The sequence below is a fragment of the Radiomyces spectabilis genome (genome assembly GCF_025331425.1).
Source record: "Radiomyces spectabilis strain NRRL 2753 chromosome Unknown BYT42scaffold_11, whole genome shotgun sequence".
NCBI lineage: Eukaryota > Fungi > Mucoromycota > Mucoromycetes > Mucorales > Radiomycetaceae > Radiomyces > Radiomyces spectabilis.
The window spans coordinates 713,499-736,122 of record NW_026251936.1 but is presented as its reverse complement, the minus strand read 5'-3'; the positions used below and the strand labels follow the sequence as shown (position 1 = coordinate 736,122).

At 44.3% G+C, this 22,624-nt stretch overlaps 11 protein-coding genes across 11 annotated transcripts; 3 read left to right on the top strand and 8 right to left on the bottom strand.

The window, feature by feature from the left end:
- Positions 1–40: 40 nt before the first annotated feature.
- BYT42DRAFT_580810 (uncharacterized protein) lies at positions 41–1,206 on the bottom strand. Its single transcript, XM_051569545.1, has 6 exons — positions 1,041–1,206; positions 897–963; positions 686–825; positions 578–629; positions 421–516; positions 41–358 (listed from the first exon to the last, which is right to left on the bottom strand). The coding sequence occupies exons 1-6, from the start codon at positions 1,179–1,181 to the stop codon at positions 81–83; spliced, it is 774 nt and encodes a 257-aa protein (XP_051420598.1). The 5' UTR covers positions 1,182–1,206; the 3' UTR covers positions 41–80.
- A 197-nt stretch (positions 1,207–1,403) lies between these two features.
- On the bottom strand, positions 1,404–1,805 carry BYT42DRAFT_580809 (elongation factor 1 delta 2; the record flags this gene model as incomplete). The annotated part of the gene is made up of 1 exon (XM_051569544.1): positions 1,404–1,805. A coding segment is annotated over one exon (402 nt), but the record flags the coding sequence as incomplete, so codon positions are not given.
- Positions 1,749–2,585, bottom strand: BYT42DRAFT_74328 (uncharacterized protein). Its single transcript, XM_051572815.1, has 4 exons — positions 2,571–2,585; positions 2,413–2,469; positions 2,145–2,281; positions 1,749–2,061 (listed from the first exon to the last, which is right to left on the bottom strand). Exons 2-4 carry the CDS (start codon positions 2,413–2,415, stop codon positions 1,932–1,934), a joined length of 270 nt encoding a protein of 89 aa, XP_051420596.1. The 5' UTR covers positions 2,416–2,469; positions 2,571–2,585; the 3' UTR covers positions 1,749–1,931.
- BYT42DRAFT_74362 (uncharacterized protein) lies at positions 2,546–3,186 on the top strand. Its single transcript, XM_051572816.1, has one exon. The coding sequence runs from the start codon at positions 2,676–2,678 to the stop codon at positions 2,982–2,984; it is 309 nt and encodes a 102-aa protein (XP_051420595.1). The 5' UTR covers positions 2,546–2,675; the 3' UTR covers positions 2,985–3,186.
- Positions 3,071–6,475, bottom strand: BYT42DRAFT_580804 (Piwi domain-containing protein). Its single transcript, XM_051569543.1, has 7 exons — positions 6,121–6,475; positions 5,874–6,024; positions 5,657–5,809; positions 4,799–5,592; positions 4,433–4,616; positions 3,378–4,310; positions 3,071–3,286 (listed from the first exon to the last, which is right to left on the bottom strand). Exons 1-7 carry the CDS (start codon positions 6,421–6,423, stop codon positions 3,270–3,272), a joined length of 2,535 nt encoding a protein of 844 aa, XP_051420594.1. The 5' UTR covers positions 6,424–6,475; the 3' UTR covers positions 3,071–3,269.
- An 81-nt stretch (positions 6,476–6,556) lies between these two features.
- BYT42DRAFT_580800 (PMCA-type calcium-translocating P-type ATPase) lies at positions 6,557–10,800 on the bottom strand. Its single transcript, XM_051569542.1, has 5 exons — positions 10,017–10,800; positions 9,698–9,928; positions 8,898–9,603; positions 7,159–8,827; positions 6,557–6,952 (listed from the first exon to the last, which is right to left on the bottom strand). The coding sequence occupies exons 1-5, from the start codon at positions 10,599–10,601 to the stop codon at positions 6,691–6,693; spliced, it is 3,453 nt and encodes a 1,150-aa protein (XP_051420593.1). The 5' UTR covers positions 10,602–10,800; the 3' UTR covers positions 6,557–6,690.
- A 596-nt stretch (positions 10,801–11,396) lies between these two features.
- BYT42DRAFT_580796 (uncharacterized protein) lies at positions 11,397–13,064 on the bottom strand. Its single transcript, XM_051569541.1, has one exon. It carries the CDS (start codon positions 12,848–12,850, stop codon positions 11,570–11,572), a length of 1,281 nt encoding a protein of 426 aa, XP_051420592.1. The 5' UTR covers positions 12,851–13,064; the 3' UTR covers positions 11,397–11,569.
- Positions 13,065–15,447: 2,383 nt separating this feature from the next.
- Positions 15,448–15,687, bottom strand: BYT42DRAFT_580792 (uncharacterized protein; the record flags this gene model as incomplete). Its single annotated transcript, XM_051569540.1, has 1 exon — positions 15,448–15,687. One exon carries the CDS (start codon positions 15,685–15,687, stop codon positions 15,448–15,450), a length of 240 nt encoding a protein of 79 aa, XP_051420591.1.
- BYT42DRAFT_580790 (PI31 proteasome regulator N-terminal-domain-containing protein) lies at positions 15,688–17,362 on the top strand. Its single transcript, XM_051569539.1, has 8 exons — positions 15,688–15,937; positions 16,012–16,169; positions 16,247–16,449; positions 16,521–16,655; positions 16,714–16,782; positions 16,845–16,955; positions 17,059–17,191; positions 17,273–17,362. Exons 1-8 carry the CDS (start codon positions 15,772–15,774, stop codon positions 17,294–17,296), a joined length of 999 nt encoding a protein of 332 aa, XP_051420590.1. The 5' UTR covers positions 15,688–15,771; the 3' UTR covers positions 17,297–17,362.
- Positions 17,363–19,550, top strand: BYT42DRAFT_580787 (uncharacterized protein). Its single transcript, XM_051569538.1, has 6 exons — positions 17,363–17,494; positions 17,562–17,632; positions 17,689–17,885; positions 17,956–18,880; positions 18,941–19,085; positions 19,149–19,550. Exons 1-6 carry the CDS (start codon positions 17,425–17,427, stop codon positions 19,289–19,291), a joined length of 1,551 nt encoding a protein of 516 aa, XP_051420589.1. The 5' UTR covers positions 17,363–17,424; the 3' UTR covers positions 19,292–19,550.
- On the bottom strand, positions 19,551–21,669 carry BYT42DRAFT_580786 (DAHP synthetase). Its single transcript, XM_051569537.1, has 7 exons — positions 21,316–21,669; positions 21,134–21,232; positions 20,910–21,073; positions 20,780–20,842; positions 20,646–20,710; positions 19,856–20,560; positions 19,551–19,777 (listed from the first exon to the last, which is right to left on the bottom strand). Exons 1-7 carry the CDS (start codon positions 21,472–21,474, stop codon positions 19,614–19,616), a joined length of 1,419 nt encoding a protein of 472 aa, XP_051420588.1. The 5' UTR covers positions 21,475–21,669; the 3' UTR covers positions 19,551–19,613.
- Positions 21,670–22,624: the final 955 nt, after the last annotated feature.

The following is a 22,624-nucleotide window of genomic DNA, read 5'->3' as shown; positions in this document are numbered from 1 at the left end:
TCATTCAATTTTATGTTGTAAACTTTAAAAAGAGGAAATTGGGGGAGCGGGGGTTTGAGTAAGTGAAAGCAATAGTGTCATTATGTGCATAGTTCTTCGCCTAGTTCGAGAAGATCGATCATCACTCTCAGTGTGCCTTCCATGTGTGGTCCTAGGACGCCCTGACAGACGGTGCCATAATCGGATTTTTGACTAGTAGTCTGGATCAAGAGAGGCAACTGAAGCAACACCTTGCACAGTGTCATTGACCGTTGTATACGTCCCCAAATATCCGTGAAAGGGAGTGATCGTATCTCTTGCTGTATTTCATAAAGCCGCAACACCTCAAACTGAATGATTCGCATATATTTACGCGTAGCTAATATGAGCAAAATATGAGTGGATAATGCATGTCAGATGCCTGTATAGCCTCTCACCTACATAAAACAGCGCCTCGCATAATTAGAAAAGTAGCTTCCAAATGCTCAATCATACTGTCTGTGATATGAACTCGTTTGACCGAAGAATTCAAAATATCTAACATCTGTTACATGAATATAATCGATTTATCCCAGACATCGTTCTCATTTTTGCTTACGTATCAGTGTGCGCAAGCACTGAAATTCCCCGTCCAGGATTTCAAGGTATAACTATTGCTTGAATTTAGATTAGACGAAAATTTCCATGCGGGCGTTGTCAAAGGTACCTGCTCTATAACACGTTCGAATATATCCACGGCATTTGCCTCGGTGCTGTAATCTCTCTCTTTCAAGGGCGCCGCAATTGATAAATCATACAACAACTTGGAGGATGGGTTACTCAAGGTTTCGTATGCGAGGGCTAATACTATTATTTTTCATGCAAATCCAAATCAGGATCTTTTTGTTACATGCAAGCAGAAAAGGCGAGTAAATTACATTGAAAACTTTCCGTGGCTCGTGGATAAGCAGGGACAAACCGATCAGGATGACACACGCGACTTTTCTACGTACCGCATAGCATGAATTGATCGGTTCTCACCGGGATCATTCTATTCGGAATAAATGGATGGAGGGTTGTACCTTGATATATGCCTTTCGAATGTCTTCCTTGGAGCACGACGGCGTCACGGAAAGAACCTGGTAATAGTCTGTAGCTGTGAGGATATCATCCACCCACTGGTGCTTCAATGTCTTTGTTCTAGTGGCACATCTTGCAAGCATGAGTAAAAAAAGCAGTAAGAAAAAAAGAAAAAACTCGGCTATGGATAGTAATAGTTTCATCACTATTTAAACAGAGTCGTAGTGCAAATGACGCAAGAAATTCCTCAATTCACATTCTTGAACAGCATAACAGTTTTTTTCAGTTTTGAAGAAAATGGATACTAAATGCACTGTTTTTTCCTTCCTTTATTTTGATTATTTTTTTAACAATGTAAAACCAGTTTAGATCTTCTGCATGGCAGCAATGTCAACGGATTGGACATAGTCTTCCAATTCGGTGATCTTGTCGGTCAAGTCATCCAACATAACCTTGTCATCTTCAACAACACAGTTGATCTGGAGCTTCTTGATACCGAAACCAATGGCAACGAGCTGGGAACCACCCCACAAAAGACCGTCCATTTGGATATCGCGGACACCCTGAGTCAAGGCTTCCATATCAGTCTCGTCATCCCAAGGCTTGACTTCGAGAGTAACGGTGGTCTTGGCAATAGGCTTGGGCTTAGCAGCCTTCTTGGCGTTGTATTCAGCAATACGCTGAGCCTTGATCTTCTCAGCTTCCTCATCAACATCCTCGTCGTCAGAACCGAAGAGATCAATGTCATCTTCATCTTCTTCAGCAGCCTTCTCGGTCTTGGCAGCAACGGTGGCACCTTCAACAGCAGCCCTGAAAAGAGAGAGAAAAAAATAAAACCAATGGCTCCATTAGTAACCATGGCAAACCACACTGGGTCCTCGACAATATCCAACTTACTTCACGGTGTAGCCCTTGACGGCGGCAATGTGGTTGTACCATCTGGCCAAATGGGGGTAGGCAGAGGGGGAAGGACCTTCGGGAAGAGAATCGAAGACGGCCTTATCAGCATCAGAGGCTTCGAAACTACATGCCATATCCAGCCGTTGTTTAGTTTATTCCCATTCCACTTTCCATTCTTTTTCCAATTTGTGCAGTTGGAATCTTACCCCTTGACGTAGGAAGCGTTCTCAAAGTAGCCGTTCAAAATCTTGAAAGCCAAGCCAGTTTCGATAGTGAAGGACATTTTGTCTGGTTTTTTGTTAGAAAAGAGAGGGAAGGAAAAAATGTTGTGTCCAAAATAAGGCTATAAAAAAAAAAACGAAAAAAAAAGCTTGTCGGTCACAGAAAAAATTTTGGTAAACAGAAAAAAAACCAGCAACTCCATTCTCTGCCCGTGCACCTCCATACTAAGCTTTTCCATGCTATTTTCTTTACCATTGATCACTTTGAAGACTGTGTGAATAAATTAGACATTCTTGTTATGCTATTATGCTTTTATACATCATTAGTTTCAATAAAAGTATACGTCATGTTCCCTCATTCATCACCACAGCATTGTAGCATAGTGGCTTAGCCAACCCTAATTGGTTTACCTGCCCAGTGGCGGGCCGCTGGGGTTTCTTCACTTTTGGGCGCTTTGCAGGAAATTTCGGTCCAGTTTTCATTTCTGTGCGCTATACCACACACAATAGATCGTCATGGGGAAAAGTGCGAAATTCTACAAACGTCCTACAAAGAAGGAGAAAGAGGGAAACGCCCTGCGAAAGTTGGCTACAACCACCCCGGTGATCGCGAAAAAGCAGCAACAGCAACAGCAGCAACCTGCCAAAAAAACGGCTTTGGCCGATGCCATTGTCAAGACGGATGCAGCTGCGATGGATATTGACGACACAAGTGCCAAAAAGAAACCGACCAAGAAAACGGCCAAAGATGAAGGTCCCGATTATGTTGATCTGTTAACCGGCAAAAAAACATACAAGAAAACACCTGGAAAACGAAGACATTAAAATACGCCCAAAGACATCCCCCTTCCCTATATTGATATCAAACCAAAACACAGACGTTGTCAACTGCATTTTTTTTTCATAAGAGCATCACTTTTCTTTTACTTTTTTTTTGGAATCGTAAAGTAAAGACAATTTTTAGACGGGAATCAAATGAAGATGAAAGAAATGAGAAAGATCCATATGTCGATTGTTCAAAGAGGTATTCGTTATTTCGATTCAAGGATAAGTTGCAAAATATAGGACATGAATTTGTGATGTGATAGAGAAATAGAGAAAGAGAAGAGTTTACATAAAGTACATCACTAAAAAAAAAAGGGGGGGAAAAATAAGATTAGCTCACAATTCAGATTCAACTTTTCAAAAAAAAAAAAAAAAAAAAAAAAAAGTGCTTACCTTTCTGTAATTCGGGCTTCACAACAGCGAAGCTTGCCATTTGGGCTTCAGAGTCCATACTTTCACTGGTGGCATCGGTGTCAGACCAGTTCTCACCGCGACGATGGAAGCGAGCGCGAGCAGCGACCAAATCAGCATAGTAAGCGGGAGGCACAATGGACACAGCACGGGTGGCACGACCATAGATGTAGCACAGACGGTAGGTCAATTCTTGAAGAGCATCGGCAGTGAAACCGTTCTCGTCACGCAAGACGTGGTAATGTGTAGGACGCGAGGTACCTTGCAAACCAGCGTGCGACTGGAGGTAGAAATCGAACTCGAAAGGATGGACAATACCAGTATCAACCACGGTACCAGGCATACAGTTACCGGTACGATCAGCATCGCGCTGTTCAACGGGGAAGAAACGAGCGTGGTGACGCTTCTGTACGACCACAAAGGTAATCGGGGGCTTGTAGTTCTTATCGAGGGAAGCACAAGCGGCACGGATGGCGGCGATTTCGTTATCTTTGACAGCCTGGAATTGACCTTCGGAAACACCATCACGGTAGAACAGAATACGTTCAGGCTTCTGACCACAGGACTGGTAAAAGTTCTTCAAGAGTTCCTTGACCATGTTGGCCAAATCGGCCACGATTTCAGTACGGTTGGCCTGGACACGGATAGCCGAAGCATAACGAGAAGCACGAGCATCCATGCTTGCAGTGACTGCAGCAATGGAAGGACGGTTGGTCTCACCAGGAGCAGGATGGGTAACATCGGCACCAAAGAGAATAGTGGGACGAGAAGAAATGAAGGGAATCATAGGAGGAGCCAAGAACAAGTTCATGCCACCCAACTTCATGTTGACCTTCAAGCAAACGTTGGCACAATATTGCTTCTTGGCATCGTTGATATGCTTGCTCTGAACACATTGGGTAGAGACACCGAGGACTAGATAACAAATAAAAATAAAAATAAAAACGCAAATGAATAAAACTCAATTCATGCTGCATCCCCCTTGCAGGTAAAAAAAAAATCGTATTGCGTAATTATCTTTTTCAACCACCCCTTACCTGTGTCAGAAACGCGCTTGATTTCGGCGTAAAGAGGAACACCAGTGTTGGGCAAGATACAAAGAATGAGCTGAGGGTTGGCCTTGGCGGCGTTACCGGCCTTGAGCCAAGCTTCCTTCAAAGTACGATCAATGTTGCCTTGAGGATCGGCATTGGTGATAGGAGGTTGGCGGTTGAGAACATTCTAAACAAAAAAAATAAAAATAAAAATTACAATGAATGTATGTGAGTCAAAGAGGAACAAAAAAAAAAAAAAAAGAAATAATTTGTAATTATCCGAACTTTCATAAAATTACAAAAAAATTGGCTGAATTCCAACCAAAAAAAGTGGGTTCTTTTTTTTTGGGGGTGAAAACGGCAACTTACCAAACCAGTGTCAATGAACGTTTGACACAATTCGCGAACGAAGCGCTGGATAACAGGTGGGGGAATAGGACCAGCAAAGTTAACCACGGACCAGGAACCAAGGACGGCACCTTGAGCGACCTTCTTGCCACGCAAGTTCCAAGCACCAGCCATGGGAGCGAAAGTGGCTTCCTGGGACGAAGGATGGTAGGAGATCTTGGGGGTTTGCAACACACGAGCATTGACCATGGCCATTTCGGGCTTGACGCTCATGCCAAACTGTTGCAAGTAAGGGTTGTTGCGGTATTCCAACAACTGGAGACCGTTGTTGATCTTGTTGGCACGGACGTTCGGCTTCTGGCAAGTGAACTTGATCATTTCAGCGGTCTGCTTCTCGTTCAACTTCTTCATGTAACGTTGACCCTTGACGATAACACAGACTTCCATGGGAAGGAAGATATCCTTCTTGACAACAACGCAAGGCAAGAAAGGACAAGACAAGCGCATGCCATATTGCTTCTGGAAATAAGCGGCCACGGTCATTTCAGCACCGGACTCGTCCTTGAAGTTGGTGCGGTCAGGAGTGCTGGGAGTCAACTTGTTAATCTTGTACTGGCGCTTGACTTCACCGCGATGGACGACTTGGATCTTGAGGCCCTTCAAAGCCTTTTCAAGCTTCTGGCGATCGCGGTCAGAGATACCACGGCGGAGATCATCCATGCTGCGACGACCCAAAACCTTGACGACGATTTCAGGAAGAGGACCCGATTCATAAAAGGCGGTCGCGCTGACGTCGATGTTGATCATCATTTTGCCTGAAAAATAAAAATAAAAAAGTCTTAGCATTGCATAGGTCGTCAAAAGAGTGTGCAACTTTACCTGCGGTGGGACGAGCCGATTGGTAGAAACCTTGCCAGACTTCAGCACCGTTAGGAAGAGGACGGCTATCAGCGGGGGTGTAGAAAGAACGACCCACAGTAGCGTGTTTCATGCTGGGCATGTGACGGATAAGGACATCGAGCACCATAATAGCTGCAAGTGAAAGCAGATTTTTTAGAACGTGTGAACACTGATCGGAGAAATCATAAAAATTTACCAGTCAAACAGTTGGAGGTGCAGGCACTTTGGCCGTTCAAGAAACGGCGAAGTTCTTCCATATTGACTTCACCAGCCTTCTTGATACGGATCTTGAACTGGTTGCCAGCGCGCTTGGAGGCGGCATTGGCGGGACCTTCTTGCAAAGTGACCTAAGCAAGAAAAAAATTTTGTTTGTCAAACGGGCCAATGGCAACACGAAAACAGGAAAAAAAATACGATAAAAAATAGCGATGAAAAAAACCTACGTCGAACGCCATTGCGTTTTCATCACCCAAAGGCAAAGGCTTGGGGGAGAAGACGTTCTTGCGACCGTCATAGATACACTTGATACCCTTCAAGACACCTTGACCGTCGGTATCTTCAAAGGACTTCCAGACCTTGCGGAGCACAGCTGGGGGCATACTAGCAGGGTCAATGGTGACATCGTAATGATGGATGTTTTGGGTGGGGAAAGAGGTGACTTCAAAGAAGTTACTGCGAACACGGACAGGCTTGCCGGCGGTACCAACACCAGGACGTTTAACGAATTCAGTAAGCTCCAAAGACATGGCGAAGAAGCAGCTGAGAGAAAGAAAAAAGGAGAAAAGGGAAAAAAAAAAAAAAAAAAAAAAAGGAAGCGGTGACAAAAAAATTGCGACCGGTCTCAAATATGAAATGGGGAGCTTTTTTGACATAAGATGACGTCAACCAATCGAAAGACGGATTTTGATCTGCTAAAATGTGTACAAATCTTCCATCTGCTGCAAAAATAACTAATCAAGAGTGAAGGGTTGATCGGGTTCTAACAATTTTGGGTCCATTCATTTTTATTCGTTTTATTTGCGGGAAGAAAAAAAGGGCGACGCGAATACTTCGTCTGGTATCATGCGAATGATGGCACCAATAGGAATAGACATCAATCCAATGGCGATGCTCAACATCCAGTGCGAGCTGTTTAACGGGACGGTTTGGAACGCTGCGCCGCCGCATTCAACGATAAGGATTTGACCGCACACGCTGACGACAAAAATAAGAATGAAAAAGTGGTTCTTTTTTATGCCTTTTACGACATTAAACCGATTATCAATGCGCCGGCAACTATCAAAAGAAAAACAAAAAAGGACAAAGTTTAACAAAAGAATGAATATGAGGATTTTTCAAGGGGTGTTGTAAGGAGCAACACGCACGCATTCTGAGCGGAGCATGTTTCCCAATGTCGGATTCTTTTTTTCTCATCCGATCTAAAATTGCGGTTCCCATCAAAGAAAGAAAAAAAAAAAAGATCACGAAGACCTGCAACTTACTTGACTTCATTGAAAATTTGACAAAACACAAAGGCCGTGAACACCACAGTTTGAAGCGTGGCTTCGTCATGTTCCAAATGGAGCACGTTCGTGTACAACAATGTCAAAATAATACCGATTTGGTAAAATGTTTGTCCTAGGATCATTTTCCACATTCGGCAATCAATCAAAGGCACCGTGCGTGGCTCCGGTTTTCGTTCGAGAAGATCAGGAGTCGGTGGATCGGTTGCTAAAGCCAAGGCTGCAAAGGTATCCATAATGAGATTCACCCACAACAGCTGGACTGCCGTTAGAATGGACTTTTGTTCATCGCTGGCCACTGCCGAAACAATCGTTAACATGACGGCCGTAATATTCACCGTCAGTTGGAATTGCAAAAATTTTTTCACAGAATCATTCACGCAGCGACCCCAAGAAATGGCCCGAACGATGCTAGAAAAATTATCGTCCATCAAAATGATACTGGACGCTTCCTTGGCCACTTCGGTGCCTGCCACGCCCATGCTAAAACCCACATCCGCCGCTTTCAGTGCTGGACCATCGTTCGTACCGTCGCCTGTGACCGCCACAATTTCACCGGTTGCTCGCAATGCATTGACCAGTTCGCGTTTATCTTCCGGACTTGATCGCGCCAATACGCGCAAGTGAGGGAGAATGCGGAGTCGTTCAGCATCAGGAAGTTGACGAAACGTCGGTCCATCCAACGCCAGTGCACCGTACGAGTAAATGCCGCATTGACGTGCGATGCTTTTGGCGGTCAGCATATTATCGCCCGTCACCATACGTACACAGACGCCTGCACTTTGACATGCAGCCACTGCTTCTTTGACGCCCGGTCGTAAGGGATCTTCAATGCCAACAATCCCAAGTAATGTGAGCCCTCCTGCAGCAAGCACGTCTTCCAATTTGTGATGGCTAGACCACGTATCGAAATCCTTGTAACAGACCGCCAATGTGCGTAAACATCGCGTTGCGTAACTCTGAATAATCTTGGCCATGCGGCCCCGATTGGCTTCGGTCATTGTACGCGTTTCAATATCGTAGATGTTGCCTTCTTCGACTCCGTGAAACTTGTCATATGATTCGCCGTGGATGGACAAAATGCGTGTCGATCGCGATAATAAAAACTCCGACGCGCCTTTGATATGCACACGGTACACGATACGTTCTCGTTTCGTATACTGATCCAACACGGGAATACGGATCACGGTACCCATCGCTTTGCGTTTGGAGCTGAAAGGGAACACCTGCTCCACTTGCCAAAACGTGCGCAACAGTTCAAAGGGTTCCGATGCAAGCGCATCCTTTGCAAAGTTCAACATAGCGATTTCCGTCTTGTTGCCCACGAGCGTCACATCGCCGTCCGAGGTCTTGTTGCGAAAAGCCGTCGAATTGATGGCAATGGCTTGATTGACAAAATTACGCACAGGCAGAGGAATTTTGTGTCGTATCTGGCTCAATTCGACCAAATCAGTGCGAGCTGCAGGTGGATCGCGGAGAAAACGGAACGAGGAACCAAACGTGCCTGCTACCACCGACATCTTGTTCTGCGTGAGTGTGCCCGTCTTATCCGAACAAATTGTCGTAGCATTGCCCATGGTCTCGCAAGCGGTGAGAATACGCACTAGGTTATTATCTCTGAGCATTCGTTGCGTTGCATACGCCAAAGCTATTGAGATTGATCAGATTCACCGCCCTTTTTTGTGTGTGTGCGTGTGTTTTGCACTCATTTCACTTACCTAGGGTCACGGCGAGTGGCAATCCTTCAGGTACGGCCACCACCACAACAGTGACAGTGGTGATTAGAATACGCATGATCTGTGACACGATATCGGCGGGCAAGACGGACAGACTGGCCGTCATGTATCCTATAATACATCGGACAAGCAAAGCTACAAAAAGGAATCCCGCGGCCCCTAGGCCGAGCTTGGCAATACTGCTTGCCAAAACATCCAGTTTCTCTTGCAACGGGGTGGTGTCGTCGTTGGTTCGCAAGGCCATCAGCGTTCGACCATTGAAGGAATTCACGCCTACAGAAGTAACAAGGTAGGTGCAGATGCCTTCGAGTACTTTACTTCCCGAGATCAAAAAGGGGTCTGGTCGATGGCTTTCGCTGTATGAATCATTGTCATTGGGAAAATCGTCGGATACAGAATGAAGGCGCTTTTCAGGGTCGTTGGAAGCTTCAACCAAAGAAGAGGAATCCTCATTTGAAGCCAGGTCATGGCGATGCTCTGATATCCATTGCAAGGTCATACAGTCCTGCCAGCGAATTTTTTTCACGGCGTCCGATTCACCGGTTGCGGCGGATTCATCGCATTTTAGGTTATACCCCTGAACAAAAATACCGTCGGCGGCGACGATATCCCCCGGTGTAAGGCTCAAAATATCGCCCACTTGAATGTCGTGCACAGAAATCACGCATTGTTGGCCCGACCGAATGGCCTGGAACCAAAAGGAGTGAAAAAAAGAGAGAGAAAGAATATTCAATATTTGCCACAGAAATCCCAGATTTGAATAATAATGCAAGACGACTTACGCTGACATGTCGATCATCCTTCTTGGCATTTAGACTACGGAATTGTTTCTCTTTTTGATTATCGTTGACGCTGCCTACAACGACGACCAAAAGCACCGCCACAATAATGGCCACGCCTTCGACCCATTTGACGCCAGGAATACGGTTCCCAGCCGCATCGTACTCTACGGTCGTGACATCTTCGTAGATACCGACCGTCAAGGAAATAATAGCAGACACTGTTAGCAATATCTAGCAACAGTAAAAATTCAAAGGGATAAGTTAAAAATGATTCCAAGAATAATAAATCATAACAATAAAAAAGAGATCCTCATCGTACCAGTGTCCTATCCTGAAATGAAAGCCACATCAAATAAAAAATACTCTTCACTTCCATGGTGGGAAGGATATTAGATCCAAACACCCGTCGTCGCTGTAAAAAGGGCTCTATATCCAGGGATGTTGCACTGTCCGTTCCTGGGACGGGTGGTTGTTTTTCATCGATAAAAGTGTATGATTCTGCTTTCACGTCGTCCAGCGCCGCCGTTTCAAGATCATGGAGTGTGATGGGGGGTAGATTGGCCTCTTGCGACGAGATACCCTGGGTGAGGCTGGAGTGAAGACCCTGGGCAACACCTTCTACGCCACCAATTTGGGCCAAAAAATCCAAATCTTTTCGATCCACTAAAGCGGTCAGTTGATGGGGTGTAAAGGCGAAAGGATTGGATGGATCTTGATGAGGAAGCATAGTCAAATTGATAGTGGAGGATTGCTTTGGGGAAGGTCGTTGAAGCGGTGAAAATGATTGTTTGGGTGAATTGGTCGACGATACACTATGGCGGAATCGGTCTTGGCCTTGGTCGGCGTCATAGTCCGTGTAAGGTGGAGGACTGTATCCATGAACTTCATGATGGTCCAACGTCATGAGGATGAGATGGCACTAACAACAGCAACCTAAAAAGACAAAAGAAGACAACAAGTGGAAAACGGATAAAAAAAAATTAGGCAAACCTAATAATAATTGAAAAGGATGCCAACTGTTTGGTGCCCTTGGATTTCTATTGATCCAAAAAGGAGCGATCCAATTGAATCCAGAAGGGTAGAAGGGGATGGGGGGTTAAAAATATTACAAGTCAAAATGAGCAAGGAGAAACGCGTTAACCTTTATATACAATAACAAAGAAAAAGTGATATGGAAAAAATATTCATGTACACTGGTGCCACTCATCATTCCTCTTCCAACGGTGTAAGGGGGGACACGCGGCTTGTCTGATGGCCTGTGGAGAGACGACGGCTTGTGTTGCTAAACTGAACGACGGGCTTGCTCCTGTTCACATCACCTACAGTACTCCTATTTGTCTAGCTCTATATAGAAGCCGTACGATGTCTCCCCTGAAGAGACCTTTTTTTTCATACAAATAAGCTGATGCGTTAGCCATGCGGTGACACTGTTATTTCACTCGTAAACATCATCCATAGCACGCAAGTCGACACTAAAATTTGACGTCAGAACTCAAAAAGCAATGTCGTTTTTTGACATTGGCTCGCGTGCGTTTGATTAGGTCGTTTTGGAAGAAAAAAGTCATGCAGGTTATTTGGTTCTGGTCTGCTGGATGTCGCAGTTGACAAACATGACAGACGACCCGAAACGAAACAAAAAAAAAAAAAAGGAAATTACGGTCCAATGTTGAAAGATGATGAAAAAAGTAATACTTGTTGTCTGCTCTATGTCTTCCGAGTCAGACAGATCAGTAAATAAATAATAAATATTCTTTTTCTCTGTTTAAGAAATATACATTTTGATGGTTATGAATCAAAAATACATACAATATGTTACAATGAAGATAAAAAAAATCATCCGAGGGAAAAGTGGGCCTACGTTGTCAAGTTGGGTCATGCTTCCGATGCCGAACTAGGCAATACCGCTGCTAGTGGCGCAGATGGGTAAACGGTATGACTTCGTTTTCGATCCACAAGCGTCTCTGTGTAAGCACAACGGTGATGGATGTCGGGGATGCTGTTGGTGGTTTCCAGGTGAATTTCAAAACGACCTTTCTTAATAACGTGGTTGCGGGCCATGGTCGTTGAAGCGCGCTGCAATCCTAGACGGTGGTAAGGGTCTTCGTCGGGAACTGTCTTGACTCGACGAAGGTCATGCGATACAGGTAATAACTCCAGGCCAGAATCGTGATGTTTGGTGACATGATCTGCAGCACGAATGTGACCTTGGGAACTGGTCCCGACACTGGACGCTGACTGGCCAGAGTCCGGATTGATCCAAAATTCAGGATCCCAAATCTGTAGCCGCCGCAGCGTGTCGCCATGACTATACATGGACGATTGGGTATAAAGCGACATATTGACAGTTTCTTCACGATGATGGTACGGAAAGGGAAGAAAAGAGGAAGCTGTATACATGACAGCGTCGTCGTCGAATTCATCTTCAGGCAAAATCTTGATCCCCGCTATGTCGGCAAATTCCTTGGCAGTGAGATCCTCCGAATGTGTCGTGATATTGGAAGCTAACACATACGACGACAAGTGAGAGTTTTGTCGTTTGTGGTCAGATGGCTTTCTGGATGATAGCGAGCCAATGGATATACGCTCCGAAGCAGGTCCAGCCGACGCCGATGAAGTGGAGCAAGATGAAGCAGGATGTACAGTGTGGGTAGAGGAGCCGTATGGTTTGATGAGAATACTGGTGAGTGGTTGGTCTGCTTTTCGACCATAGCCGTTGTGGGGGATAGTGTAGGCATGGTGAAGCTGTTCCCGGCTGAGGGACCGTCGGAGTTTTATGGATTTGGTTTGGGATCGGGAGGCTCGCAACCGACGATACGGTTCGTCTTCAGGATAGAAATTGGTTTGATCGGATGGTTTCGAGTGGGTCGAGATGTTTATATCGTCCAGGCTACGAAAACGGGATAAGGTTTGTGGCAAAACTGAACGACGTGGTGTGTCTCCATTCTTGTGATGATGGCACCACTGCCACAGCGTTCGGTGATGAGGTTCGTGGTGATGAGTGAAAACTCTGAGTGTGCTGCGTAATTTACGAAAGAGCGTCAAGCCCGATTTGATCCCTTTGAACTTGCTTAAATTCTCGGAAGTTGGATTATTATTTGATTTGGATATATTCTTAGCGGGATCTTTTTTCAAGTTGAAAAATGGCTTGTTCATCGTCTAAAAAAAAAAAGCTGAAGCCAGCGTTTTGCAAAGATAAAAAAAAAAGAGACAAGGAGAGAGCGGAACTACCGCACCGCGTTAGAAAATGGAAGGATACCAATAAAAAGAAAAAAGAACCGTGAAAAGACAAAAATGTTCATCTGTGTGGAAAAAAAAAACCTCGACATTTTTATAATGTGGTCGTATTTTTTCCTTTTTGTCCGTGTCTTTTTGAATAAAGCTGTGCCCGTAGACGAATTTGGTGTTGATGTGCGACAAGACCAAACAGCTTACCATATTACGTCACCTGTTGATTAATATTGTTTAAAGGGGTGACAAAACAATGTTGACAGAAGAAGTGGATGTTTCTATTGCGCAAGCTCGGAACCCGTCTACTGACGAATCCTACTATTGCACATGAGAATTTTCATGTGGCTCACCCTGCAAACCACATGAGCATGTAAGTAGGATCCTGAAGCATCGAGTCCTTGCAAGCCGGGATTAGGTAATCATTGAATCAGCTATTTTGCTGTCCTCCGTTTTTGGTCATTTGAGCGGATTCAAAAGATGAATGTAATTTGGTAACTGCACCGTTATTTATGAACGTACCATTTGGATCACGTAAAAAAATTTGGCAATTGGTACGTCAACCGCAGCACGTCATACTTGGTTAGCTGTATTCAAGTATTTTTAGATCGACTAATGAATGTATAATGTATGTTGAGGTTAACAAGACCTCCAAAAAAAAGAGACCCTACAATCATAAGCGCTGAAACATCACGTATTTGTAATCTTTTGTTTTCACGAGTCGAAAGCACCTCGCACGTGCCAGTAATTCCCCCGATCGTAGATCCGTAAAAGCATAAGCGATTTACACATTTCCACAACTCTACTTCATTCGGCTAGGCGCAATGACGGCTGTCAAGTAGCCATACAATATACCAATCATCCCTCATAAAAATGCTTAATATGTGATTGATGACAGGATCTCCGTAGCCTTTGCAACGTAGAATTCTGAGATGTCTCGGCTTGTGTACCGACGTTAGTAGTCAAACCTTAAATATCCGGATCAAGAAAACAATTTGTTGTTTACTTTTTCATTTATTTTATCTGGAGGGTGTGTTTTCACATGCTTACTGTATCCAAGATGAAAAGGATCACAATCATTGAGGGAACTTATTGGATTGTACCAGGATGATTTCATAAGGAACAGAACAAGTCAATCATCAATACAAATGTTCCCCAGCAAACCTGGATCCACGATCGGAGGTTCACACAAGTGATGTGACGAAGTACTTTGAATCTGGGGTACAATCTTTTTTTCCAGGTTGGTTACCCGGCCCACGACATTTCTGCTGGCCGTAGATTAATTACAGTGTAGGTGGTCCAAAGAACCCGCTTTTGCTTTACCATTCTTGCGTGGTGTCACTGCTCACCTCAATTTATATATTCAGTTATCTATATAATTAAAATCTTTGAAAAATTAGCGATTTTGTAAATCACATGATCTACACTAAGTTATCAAGACCTGTTAAACCTTTTTTTCATCTTTCAACCATGCCTCGCTGCCCACTTTCACGATAATAGGCGAAACAATCAGCAGCAAGATGCCGTTTGCACCAGTTGTGGTCAAACAGAGTATCGTCGCCGTTCACATAAAATGTGAGTGGAGCTCTTTTTTGAAGAAAGGTGATTGACGATACGACGATCTGGTGTTTTGTAGCATCATTTAATTTGGGTTATCTGTCAGTTATACTGTATATGCCCTTTCATTCTCTTCAGTAATCGAATGATACATGGAACAGATATGCTTCGATCTGTGTAGCTCATCATTCATGCATCAGTGAGGTGACTATTGTTTCATCCATGGAAAATCACATATTTTTGTCCGAATTTTTTCTTCTTCTTTAGTTTTGCATCTCATCGGGAAACGCTGACGCGTCCTCCCCAGGTTCCTCTCATATGGATTGCTGCCCGTGGTATCGCCTTCGATATTTCTTCCCGACCATTTTATTTTGTAGTTGTAGTATGTATTTTGTATTTTAGTGAATAGTCTTCTTGCAGTCTTTTCCTCCTTTTTTTTCCCACAGGGTTTTTAGGGGGTTTTTACAGACGCACCTATTGTATTTACTTTTTTTTTTATATTTGTATCCTTTCTTTATTTCGGTCGGGAAGCCCTCGGTATCTGCTGCATCAAACATCAAAGGTAAAATATCTCAACGAAATTTAAATCAACCAAAGAGCTTACTAACTCATTTTTTTTAAATACCCAACATTCCCACACATCTTTGTAGATCTATCATAACCTTGGGCGGGACAGAACGGAGGGGGTCAATAAGTGCTGCTTTGTTCATTAAAAGTGTTTCATGGTATGCCAGAGTATTGACATTAATATACCAAAGTTCCATCAAGAGTCTCGCCCAGGTTATGCCGTATTGCGTTAGGCTTTTTGTCTGACGAATGTCGCTCAAGGCAAGAGTGCGGCATCCAGTAGCAGGTGGCATCCATTGCACAGCGGGTGTACGGCTTGTTACACATGACAATGACTGATTATTATTATTATTATTATTTTTTGCAAAGTTCGACTGTAACTTTCGACTATCACTAATCCATCAGGCATAAGCTTCTGTAGTAAATAAAGGATAAACGTTTTGAACGCGCAATGGACCAAAAAAACTATGCAGAATTACATATCTGGTCAATAATGTTAGATTCCACCATGGCTTATTTTCTTTTGTAATGAAATTATTCTCGTTGTTACAATTGATCACACCAATTGCAGTTGTCATATTTTCGCTCATGATGCTGCGGATAGATTTCAGCCAAAAGAAGACAAACCAAAAAATTCGCATAATGTGTGACGACACTATTTGAATTTCGATTCATTGGGAACAGGAAAAACCGCGCAATGCTGCTAATCGTTTCACTCTTTGGCCATGGCCTCACCCAACGTACTTGATCCCTCGTCCGTATTACATACATTGCAGCAATGTATTCCCAATTCCCTTCAATCAGGATATGACGCATTAGCTGCTGCAAGTCACGCTGTTATGCTTAGTGTCGGATTCCGTTTTGCAGGATTGGGAGACGACGCCCGCCAAGGTAATGAGCTGGGTTTATGCGTTGCAGAATCATACGTTATCTGCGATTTGTGGCTAACAACAGAGGACCGATAGAGGGCGATGGCACCAAGAAACAACTACCCAACGAATGGAACGAGCACAGCCCCCATTTTTATGCATTTCGTTACAGCCATCCGCAGTCGAGCCTGACATTTGTGCTTAAAAGTCTGCGGTTAGGTGATCGCTGGATTGTTCACGGACTCGGTATTGGGGTAAGAAATAAAAGGCGTTCGGGCGTTGGGTAGTTGGAATATCCCTGACCCATGCCCACTTGCCCTTTTTTTACTAGGACGATAAAACAGCAACGTTGGATATCGTTTGCAAAGACTACACATCGGATTCCTTCTTTCCTTATCAAGTAGACTCCGACAAACCTCTGGTCCATGGTTTCATCTCCACCGATCGCTTCAATGATTTTATCGTTCTTTTCAAAATCAACATCATTCAGCGGTTGATCCCAGGACTAACCAAACCAGGCTATACTGAGTCAGAGTATGTCAAGTTTGTTCATTTGGCCATGCCAGAGGAAAATGGGAAACTAAATCCTTGTTTCTTGTTTACAGCAATGGGAGCACAAACACAGATTCTCGCAATTCGAACCGTTCACAGCCTCGTCAGCCGTTGTCCTCGGAAACAAATCCTCCGCCCCGTCCCGCGTTTTATGATCCTCCGTTTTCACCAGATGACCCATCGTCCGAGTAAGAGAATATACATACTTTGTTTGTCGTTGGCCAATCTTGACGCATATTTGTGTAGACGAGTCAATCCTCTGAATGTGGGCCAAAGTGATTTGGAGCCTGCCGGTGGTCGATTGCGCATGCCTGGGTAATTAATGATAAGCATTCGAGTAAGATTGACGAGGGCGTTGCTAAAGCTTTGTTTTTCAGCGTTGGCAGCGGCATGTTTGTGGGACCTGATCATCCCATATTCGGCAGATCGACGCAGGGACATGACGATGATTCCAGCCACATATTTGGAGGCCCGCAGCCTTTGCCAAGGTAATGTTTCAATGAGGCAGCTGGGCCATCATTCTTTCGTTATACATTCTTTGTCGGGCATTGATACTTAGTACTGTCTTTTTTAATTTCCAAACAATAACAGAGGAGCGGTTCCTCCGGGTGCCCGATTCGATCCCATTGGCCCCTTTGGAGCTCGACCTGGCCGAGGCGGAATCCGACCTCGTGGCAGTGGTCGTTTCAGTGGTGAACCTGATAACGACGAATTGCCTCCTCCAGTAAGCTCCTCCCTTCTTTTTGTACAGTAAAAGAGAAACATCACCCGAGCTTAACCATTTCTCTTCTCTCTTTTTTTTCAGGGATACAATGACATGTTTATGTGATAAAAGTTTAGCGCTGTAAATAAATAACCCAGCAACTCTCCGAAATTTCAATCGTCTCACTCCACACTTTCATTTTTTTTTATTCATTTCTTTTTTTTGAAGCAATATATGCTTAATCTTTTTGCAGAATGACTGAATCTGCAATGACTGAAGAGTCATTTGTTGTGTTTTCCGGCGGATCGGCCTGTAACTTTATAGGTAGGAATTGCGGTTGTTTTGCTAGTCATGGAGAAACCTGATTGATGGATCTAATGTGTTACTGTAGCCAACGCATTTCAATCCATCACTCCCAACGTATGCTATGTACTCGGTATTTCCGACAACGGCGGCTCTACTGTAAGTCGTTTCTTTGACAAGTTTGTGCCACCCCACATCTAATGAGTTAAACTCAGAGCGAACTACTGCGTGTGCTTGGTGGTCCTAGCATTGGTGATTTGCGATCCCGCCTAAGCCGTCTGATCAATGTCGAAGGTCCCGATGCCGAGGAACGCATTGCGATCAAGGAACTATTGAGTTATCGTCTACCATGTCAAGGAAATGAACACTCGATTCGAGACGAGTGGTCGCTGATTGTGGAAGGCAGACACAGGTAAGGCAGAATTACGTTCCATGGTTACCGTTGGAAGAAACATACTAAAGGCTAGGTTGCTGTGACCTAGATTGTGGGACCGCATTTCTACCGAGAAAAAAGAAGCCATTCGAGGCTTCTTGGTGCTCTTCAACTGTGAAATCCTAAAGCGGGCACACAAGCACTTCAACTTTTGTAATGGGTCGATTGGCAATTTCTTCTTGACAGGAGCTCGCTTATTCTTTGGATCGTTGGAAGCGGCAATTTTTCTCTTCTCATCCATTACCGCTATCCGGGAACCGACCCATGTGGTGCCTGCCATTAACACCAATCACACCGCCGCTATTGCTGCCCTGTTAGAGGATGGAGAGACGTTGCGTGGTCAATGTGAAATTAGTCATCCAGGACAACACAAAGCCGGTCATCGTTCCATGAATCCCATCGATGCATTTTCTCGATTGGCTTTACCGAATTCGCCCAGTCAAGCTTCTCCTGACGGTGAAGTGAACGGCAACTTGGTCTTTAGTAAAACGACCGAAGAGAAACTGTCGGCGGCCATTCGACGCATTTATTACATGAACGAATACGGCCAAGAGATCTACCCATTACCGAATCCTAAGGTATTAGCTCACTTGAATACAAGGAAGCATCTGGTATATTCCATAGGTTCCCTCTACACATCCATTCTTCCCTGTCTTATCTTGCGTGGGGTCGGAAACGTTGTGGCCAAATCTCCCTCTTTGAAGTACAAAATCCTGATTTTGAACGGAACCCAGGATCGGGAAACCGATGGGTATTCGGCCATGGATTTTATCGGGACCATTACAAATGCATTGAATGAAAGTCAGCTGATCGATGCAAGACGCAAGTTTTACGATTCGCAAGCGGAAGACGACACTTTGCTTGCTAGTCGTCGCAGCTGTTCACCGTACCATCCAAGCTTTTATCCTCGGCCGGTAGATCACGGTTTCCGACAATGGCCACCGCCACCTCCGGCGAGTTTGAAACCGTCTCCGGTAGGCAGATTACAGATTGCTATGCCACCATTGTCTGGTATGCTTAATAGTATTCATCAGCCTACACCTGTCGAGGGCTATCCCGCCGGCCCCGATGGCGCGAGTTTAGGAGACGCTTTCATCTCCCCTCCTTTCCCCCCTGAATTGGTCCCCAACTCCCCGCCCTCCTCTTTTATTACTCACTTGCTCTTTCTCACTAATTCACGTAAGTCTGACAAAATCCGGTCAATGACGCCAAAACAAGCTAACCGCCCAGTTACCAAAATAGGTGTCCCTGTGGATGTAAATGCCATTGAACAGCTTGGTATCCGTTGTGTTGCCGTACCACCAGATCCTCAATCTGCCCCTGAAGAACCGCGGTATGATGCTGTACGCTTGCAGGAAGTGTTGGCCAAGGTTATCTCTCAGTAATCCATCCATAGTTCCATGGAACTGTCATTTCTCTTTGTCTTTTCAAAAAAAAAAAATTCTATAGAATAAGGAAAAACTTGGCATTGATTTTGTTTTTATCGTAAATGCTGTCTGCTTCGATTAATTGCGATATTACCAATTTATTGCTGTGTCTTTCCAATTTACATCGTGTATTTTTTTTCTTTTTTTAACTTATTCATTCTTTTATTTAATGTACCACGCACCCAATGTATTAAAACAAACATGTTAAACCATCTGTAGACAACTGTGCATTGCAAGATTTGCAAACAGAAAAGCTTTAATTGGTTGCAACTGAGAATCATTACAGACTGGGGAACTCTTCGTTCTTTCTCTCTTTTTGATAGTATTTAGCAATGAGGAAGGCGATATCTAGGGATTGTTCATAGTTTAAGCGGGGGTCGCAGTAGCTTTGATAGTTGGTTGATAAGTCGGTATCTTTCAGGTCCATCGAACCACCAATACATTCTACAACAATAGAAACCCGTAAATACATCACATGCTAGAAAATAACGGTGCAGCTACTCTTTGGGAAAATAGGCTTACCTGTGACTGAATCGCCTGTCAACTCGAAATGAACACCATTCAACTTGCTGCCACACATTTTATGCACACGGAAGGTTTGTGACAATTCCTGGCAAATATCAACGAAATGACGCGTTTTGATGCCACCTGATACGCTCTTTGTGTTACCATGCATGGGATCACAGACCCACACGGGAATGTGGCCAGACTGTCGCACAGCTTCAATATGTTGGGCTAGATGGGTGTCGACCTTGCCCGCACCGAAACGTGTAATCAGTGTAATTTTGCCAATGTCCTTGCTGGGATTCAGTGTGTTCAACAGTTCCACCAACTTGTCGGGTTCCGTGGTCGGTCCCACCTTGATACCGATAGGATTTTCAATGCCTCGCATGTATTCAATGTGCGCTCCATCGGGCTGTCGTGTGCGATCGCCAATCCACAAAAAGTGGGCCCCCGCGTTGTACCATTTCTTGGTCTTTGAAGAAGGTGACGGTAACAAACGGGTCAAGGCCGTCTCGAAATCCAGTAACAAGGCTTCATGCGACACAAAGAAATCGACCGACCGTAAAACACTGCTGGAAGCCGATTGTTGCTGTGAATTATCAGCGCCAATGGTGCGCATGAAATCCAATGCATCTGTCAGTTGTGTTACAATGTTTTGGTATTCCCCTCGTACGGCTTCTGAACGAACGTGGTCAAGATTCCAGTTGGATGGCTCGTGCAGATCTGTGCAAGAGTAAATCGGCCGATTAGCAATCTTTTGGTCTCAATGTGTGCGGTACTACAATTATTATCCTTATTCTTGACTCACCCGCAAATCCAGAATCCAGCAATGATCTGAGATAGTTCATTGTGGCAGCGGAATGGAAATAAGCACTATAATCGCATTTCGTTAGTCCCTAAATATTTTCTTCATTGTCAAGCTCAAACAAAGCGACTATTTACCCCAGCAGGCGTTCCGGATCAGGTGTGCGGTCGCTAGGATCAAAACCATTGACATTATCACCTCTGTAGCAACCATTTTATCAGTATGACTAATTACATGCTCTGTACAATGAAAACGAGCGTTCATTACCTGTAAGACAAAATCTCTTGGCCATTGTGCATCTCAGTGGGTTTGCTTCTTGGTTTGGCATATTGACCCGCCATACGCGCAATACGAACAACTGATGTTCTGGCTCCCCACGTCAGGACAAGCGACATTTGGAGAAGCACTTTCAATTTGGCTTCAATGGGACCCTGTCATTGCCGTTAAATTTCGTTCTACAAATATATTATCATAATTGTTTTATAACGTACCTGAGAGCAATAGTCGAACAATTCCGCACAGTCACCACCTTGTAGCAAGAAGGAATTACCCAGTGCCACCTGTTTCAGCTGCTCTCGCAGATTCTCGATCTACTCACCCGTCAAGGGGAAATCGTGAGTGGGGAATGAATTGCGCAACGAGCATGGCTCACCGTCATTTTGACAGGACTTACCTCCTTGGGAGTCACTAATGGTGGCAATTGTTCCAGCTTGCCCAAGACTTTTTGCACGTGCTCCTTATCTTCGTAAACGACGTCTTGCTTGATAGGCTTCGTTTTCCAGTTGGTGGGTGTCCAGGCGGTGGTGCCGGCGTTGATTTGATTAGCGTCCATAATGATTAGCCAAGAAAGAGCGATGAAGTGAAGCGCAAGATAGGCGTCGGCTTTTGATGCGTAGAAAAAAGAATTTAAACTTTCAAACCGTCGTCACACACGCTGTTGCAATGAAAAAAGGGAACAATCTGAGTCATCGTGCGACTATGGCCACTTGGCCCATTATTGGATCTCCGCTAGGTTAGGACCCTTTTGCTTTATCGAATAGGAACCATCTCAGCTGTCGAATACGAAACGATCAGGATGAGTTATTTCCACGAATCAGCGACCGTTATGCGAGTCGCGAATGAGACTACACCATCCAACACTAATGTGTTTTGACGTATATGAAAAAAGGTATGGGTTTTTGTAGAAACAACTGCATCCTACATGACCTGCATGTTTGTATATTTCTTTGTATCATAAACAGTCGCACACATTCGCATTGCTCAAATAGGAACTGTCGCTGGCTTTGCTTTGCTGCAATACGCTTTGGAATCAATCAATATGTTATCCATATCAATAGAACGTTAGTGCGTGGACCGCATTATCTACGACTTTTTGCAATTTGATTCTCAAACAGGCGCCGATTCAATAAGACAAGAGGTCTTCTCGGACAACATTATGCTTTAACTCCTATCACCGACAACAATTGTCGGTGATTGTATTGTAAAATCCCACCTTTATAAACAGCGCCGTAAAGTATGTGGTTGCTTTCTTTTATCTCGTCGTACCTTGACTAGCAGACCCTAATGCGAATATAGACCTTTAAAAACACGTCAGATAGCTAAAAAGTTTGCACCGGTATTCTTTGACCAATACAATAACCGTTCCAAAGGTTCATCGCCTCTCTCGATTTACTCCTCATTATTGCTTCCTAAAGGTGGCAGCATGGCCCAACAGTTGACTATTTTTCTTTACTGTATGTTGCGCAGGTACTATTGCGCATGTTTGGATGACGGATTGTAAAGTGGTTTATGTAATTTTGTGGCGCTTCCAGCAGTATCGTTGGCCTTGCGAAATGGGAGTGGATGTGGTTTTACCTAAAGGAAGTGATGTCCGTTCTGTCTCGCTGCTTGACCATTTATGGCTAAAATATTGCCACCATTACCATGGAATAAGCTTTCCATTCCATCACACACGCTTGAGCTTGTGCAACACTATAAGATTG

Excerpts from the sequence above, each read along its gene's own strand:
- BYT42DRAFT_580810 (XM_051569545.1), bottom strand. The coding sequence starts at position 1,181 with ATGCTTGCAAGATGTGCCACTAGAACAAAGACATTGAAGCACCAGTGG. Across the intron at positions 964-1,040 it reads TTCGAAAGGCATATATCAAG|AAAAGTCGCGTGTGTCATCC; the intron begins GTACAACCCTCC and ends TGCGGTACGTAG. Across the intron at positions 630-685 it reads TCGAACGTGTTATAGAGCAG|TTATACCTTGAAATCCTGGA; the intron begins GTACCTTTGACA and ends TTCAAGCAATAG.
- BYT42DRAFT_74328 (XM_051572815.1), bottom strand. Across the intron at positions 2,062-2,144 it reads AACGCTTCCTACGTCAAGGG|TTTCGAAGCCTCTGATGCTG; the intron begins GTAAGATTCCAA and ends TATGGCATGTAG.
- BYT42DRAFT_74362 (XM_051572816.1), top strand. The coding sequence starts at position 2,676 with ATGGGGAAAAGTGCGAAATTCTACAAACGTCCTACAAAGAAGGAGAAA.
- BYT42DRAFT_580804 (XM_051569543.1), bottom strand. The coding sequence starts at position 6,423 with ATGTCTTTGGAGCTTACTGAATTCGTTAAACGTCCTGGTGTTGGTACC. Across the intron at positions 6,025-6,120 it reads AAAACGCAATGGCGTTCGAC|GTCACTTTGCAAGAAGGTCC; the intron begins GTAGGTTTTTTT and ends TTTCTTGCTTAG. Across the intron at positions 5,810-5,873 it reads CACCTCCAACTGTTTGACTG|CTATTATGGTGCTCGATGTC; the intron begins GTAAATTTTTAT and ends TTTCACTTGCAG.
- BYT42DRAFT_580800 (XM_051569542.1), bottom strand. The coding sequence starts at position 10,601 with ATGACGTTGGACCATCATGAAGTTCATGGATACAGTCCTCCACCTTAC. Across the intron at positions 9,929-10,016 it reads CATTTCAGGATAGGACACTG|ATATTGCTAACAGTGTCTGC; the intron begins GTACGATGAGGA and ends TACTGTTGCTAG. Across the intron at positions 9,604-9,697 it reads AGGATGATCGACATGTCAGC|GCCATTCGGTCGGGCCAACA; the intron begins GTAAGTCGTCTT and ends TTTTGGTTCCAG.
- BYT42DRAFT_580796 (XM_051569541.1), bottom strand. The coding sequence starts at position 12,850 with ATGAACAAGCCATTTTTCAACTTGAAAAAAGATCCCGCTAAGAATATA.
- BYT42DRAFT_580790 (XM_051569539.1), top strand. The coding sequence starts at position 15,772 with ATGGCCTCACCCAACGTACTTGATCCCTCGTCCGTATTACATACATTG. Across the intron at positions 16,170-16,246 it reads TTCACGGACTCGGTATTGGG|GACGATAAAACAGCAACGTT; the intron begins GTAAGAAATAAA and ends TTTTTTTACTAG. Across the intron at positions 16,783-16,844 it reads GGTCGATTGCGCATGCCTGG|CGTTGGCAGCGGCATGTTTG; the intron begins GTAATTAATGAT and ends TTTGTTTTTCAG.
- BYT42DRAFT_580787 (XM_051569538.1), top strand. The coding sequence starts at position 17,425 with ATGACTGAATCTGCAATGACTGAAGAGTCATTTGTTGTGTTTTCCGGC. Across the intron at positions 17,495-17,561 it reads ATCGGCCTGTAACTTTATAG|CCAACGCATTTCAATCCATC; the intron begins GTAGGAATTGCG and ends GTGTTACTGTAG. Across the intron at positions 17,633-17,688 it reads CCGACAACGGCGGCTCTACT|AGCGAACTACTGCGTGTGCT; the intron begins GTAAGTCGTTTC and ends AGTTAAACTCAG.
- BYT42DRAFT_580786 (XM_051569537.1), bottom strand. The coding sequence starts at position 21,474 with ATGGACGCTAATCAAATCAACGCCGGCACCACCGCCTGGACACCCACC. Across the intron at positions 21,233-21,315 it reads CATTAGTGACTCCCAAGGAG|ATCGAGAATCTGCGAGAGCA; the intron begins GTAAGTCCTGTC and ends ACGGGTGAGTAG. Across the intron at positions 20,711-20,779 it reads GATCCGGAACGCCTGCTGGG|TGCTTATTTCCATTCCGCTG; the intron begins GTAAATAGTCGC and ends ATGCGATTATAG.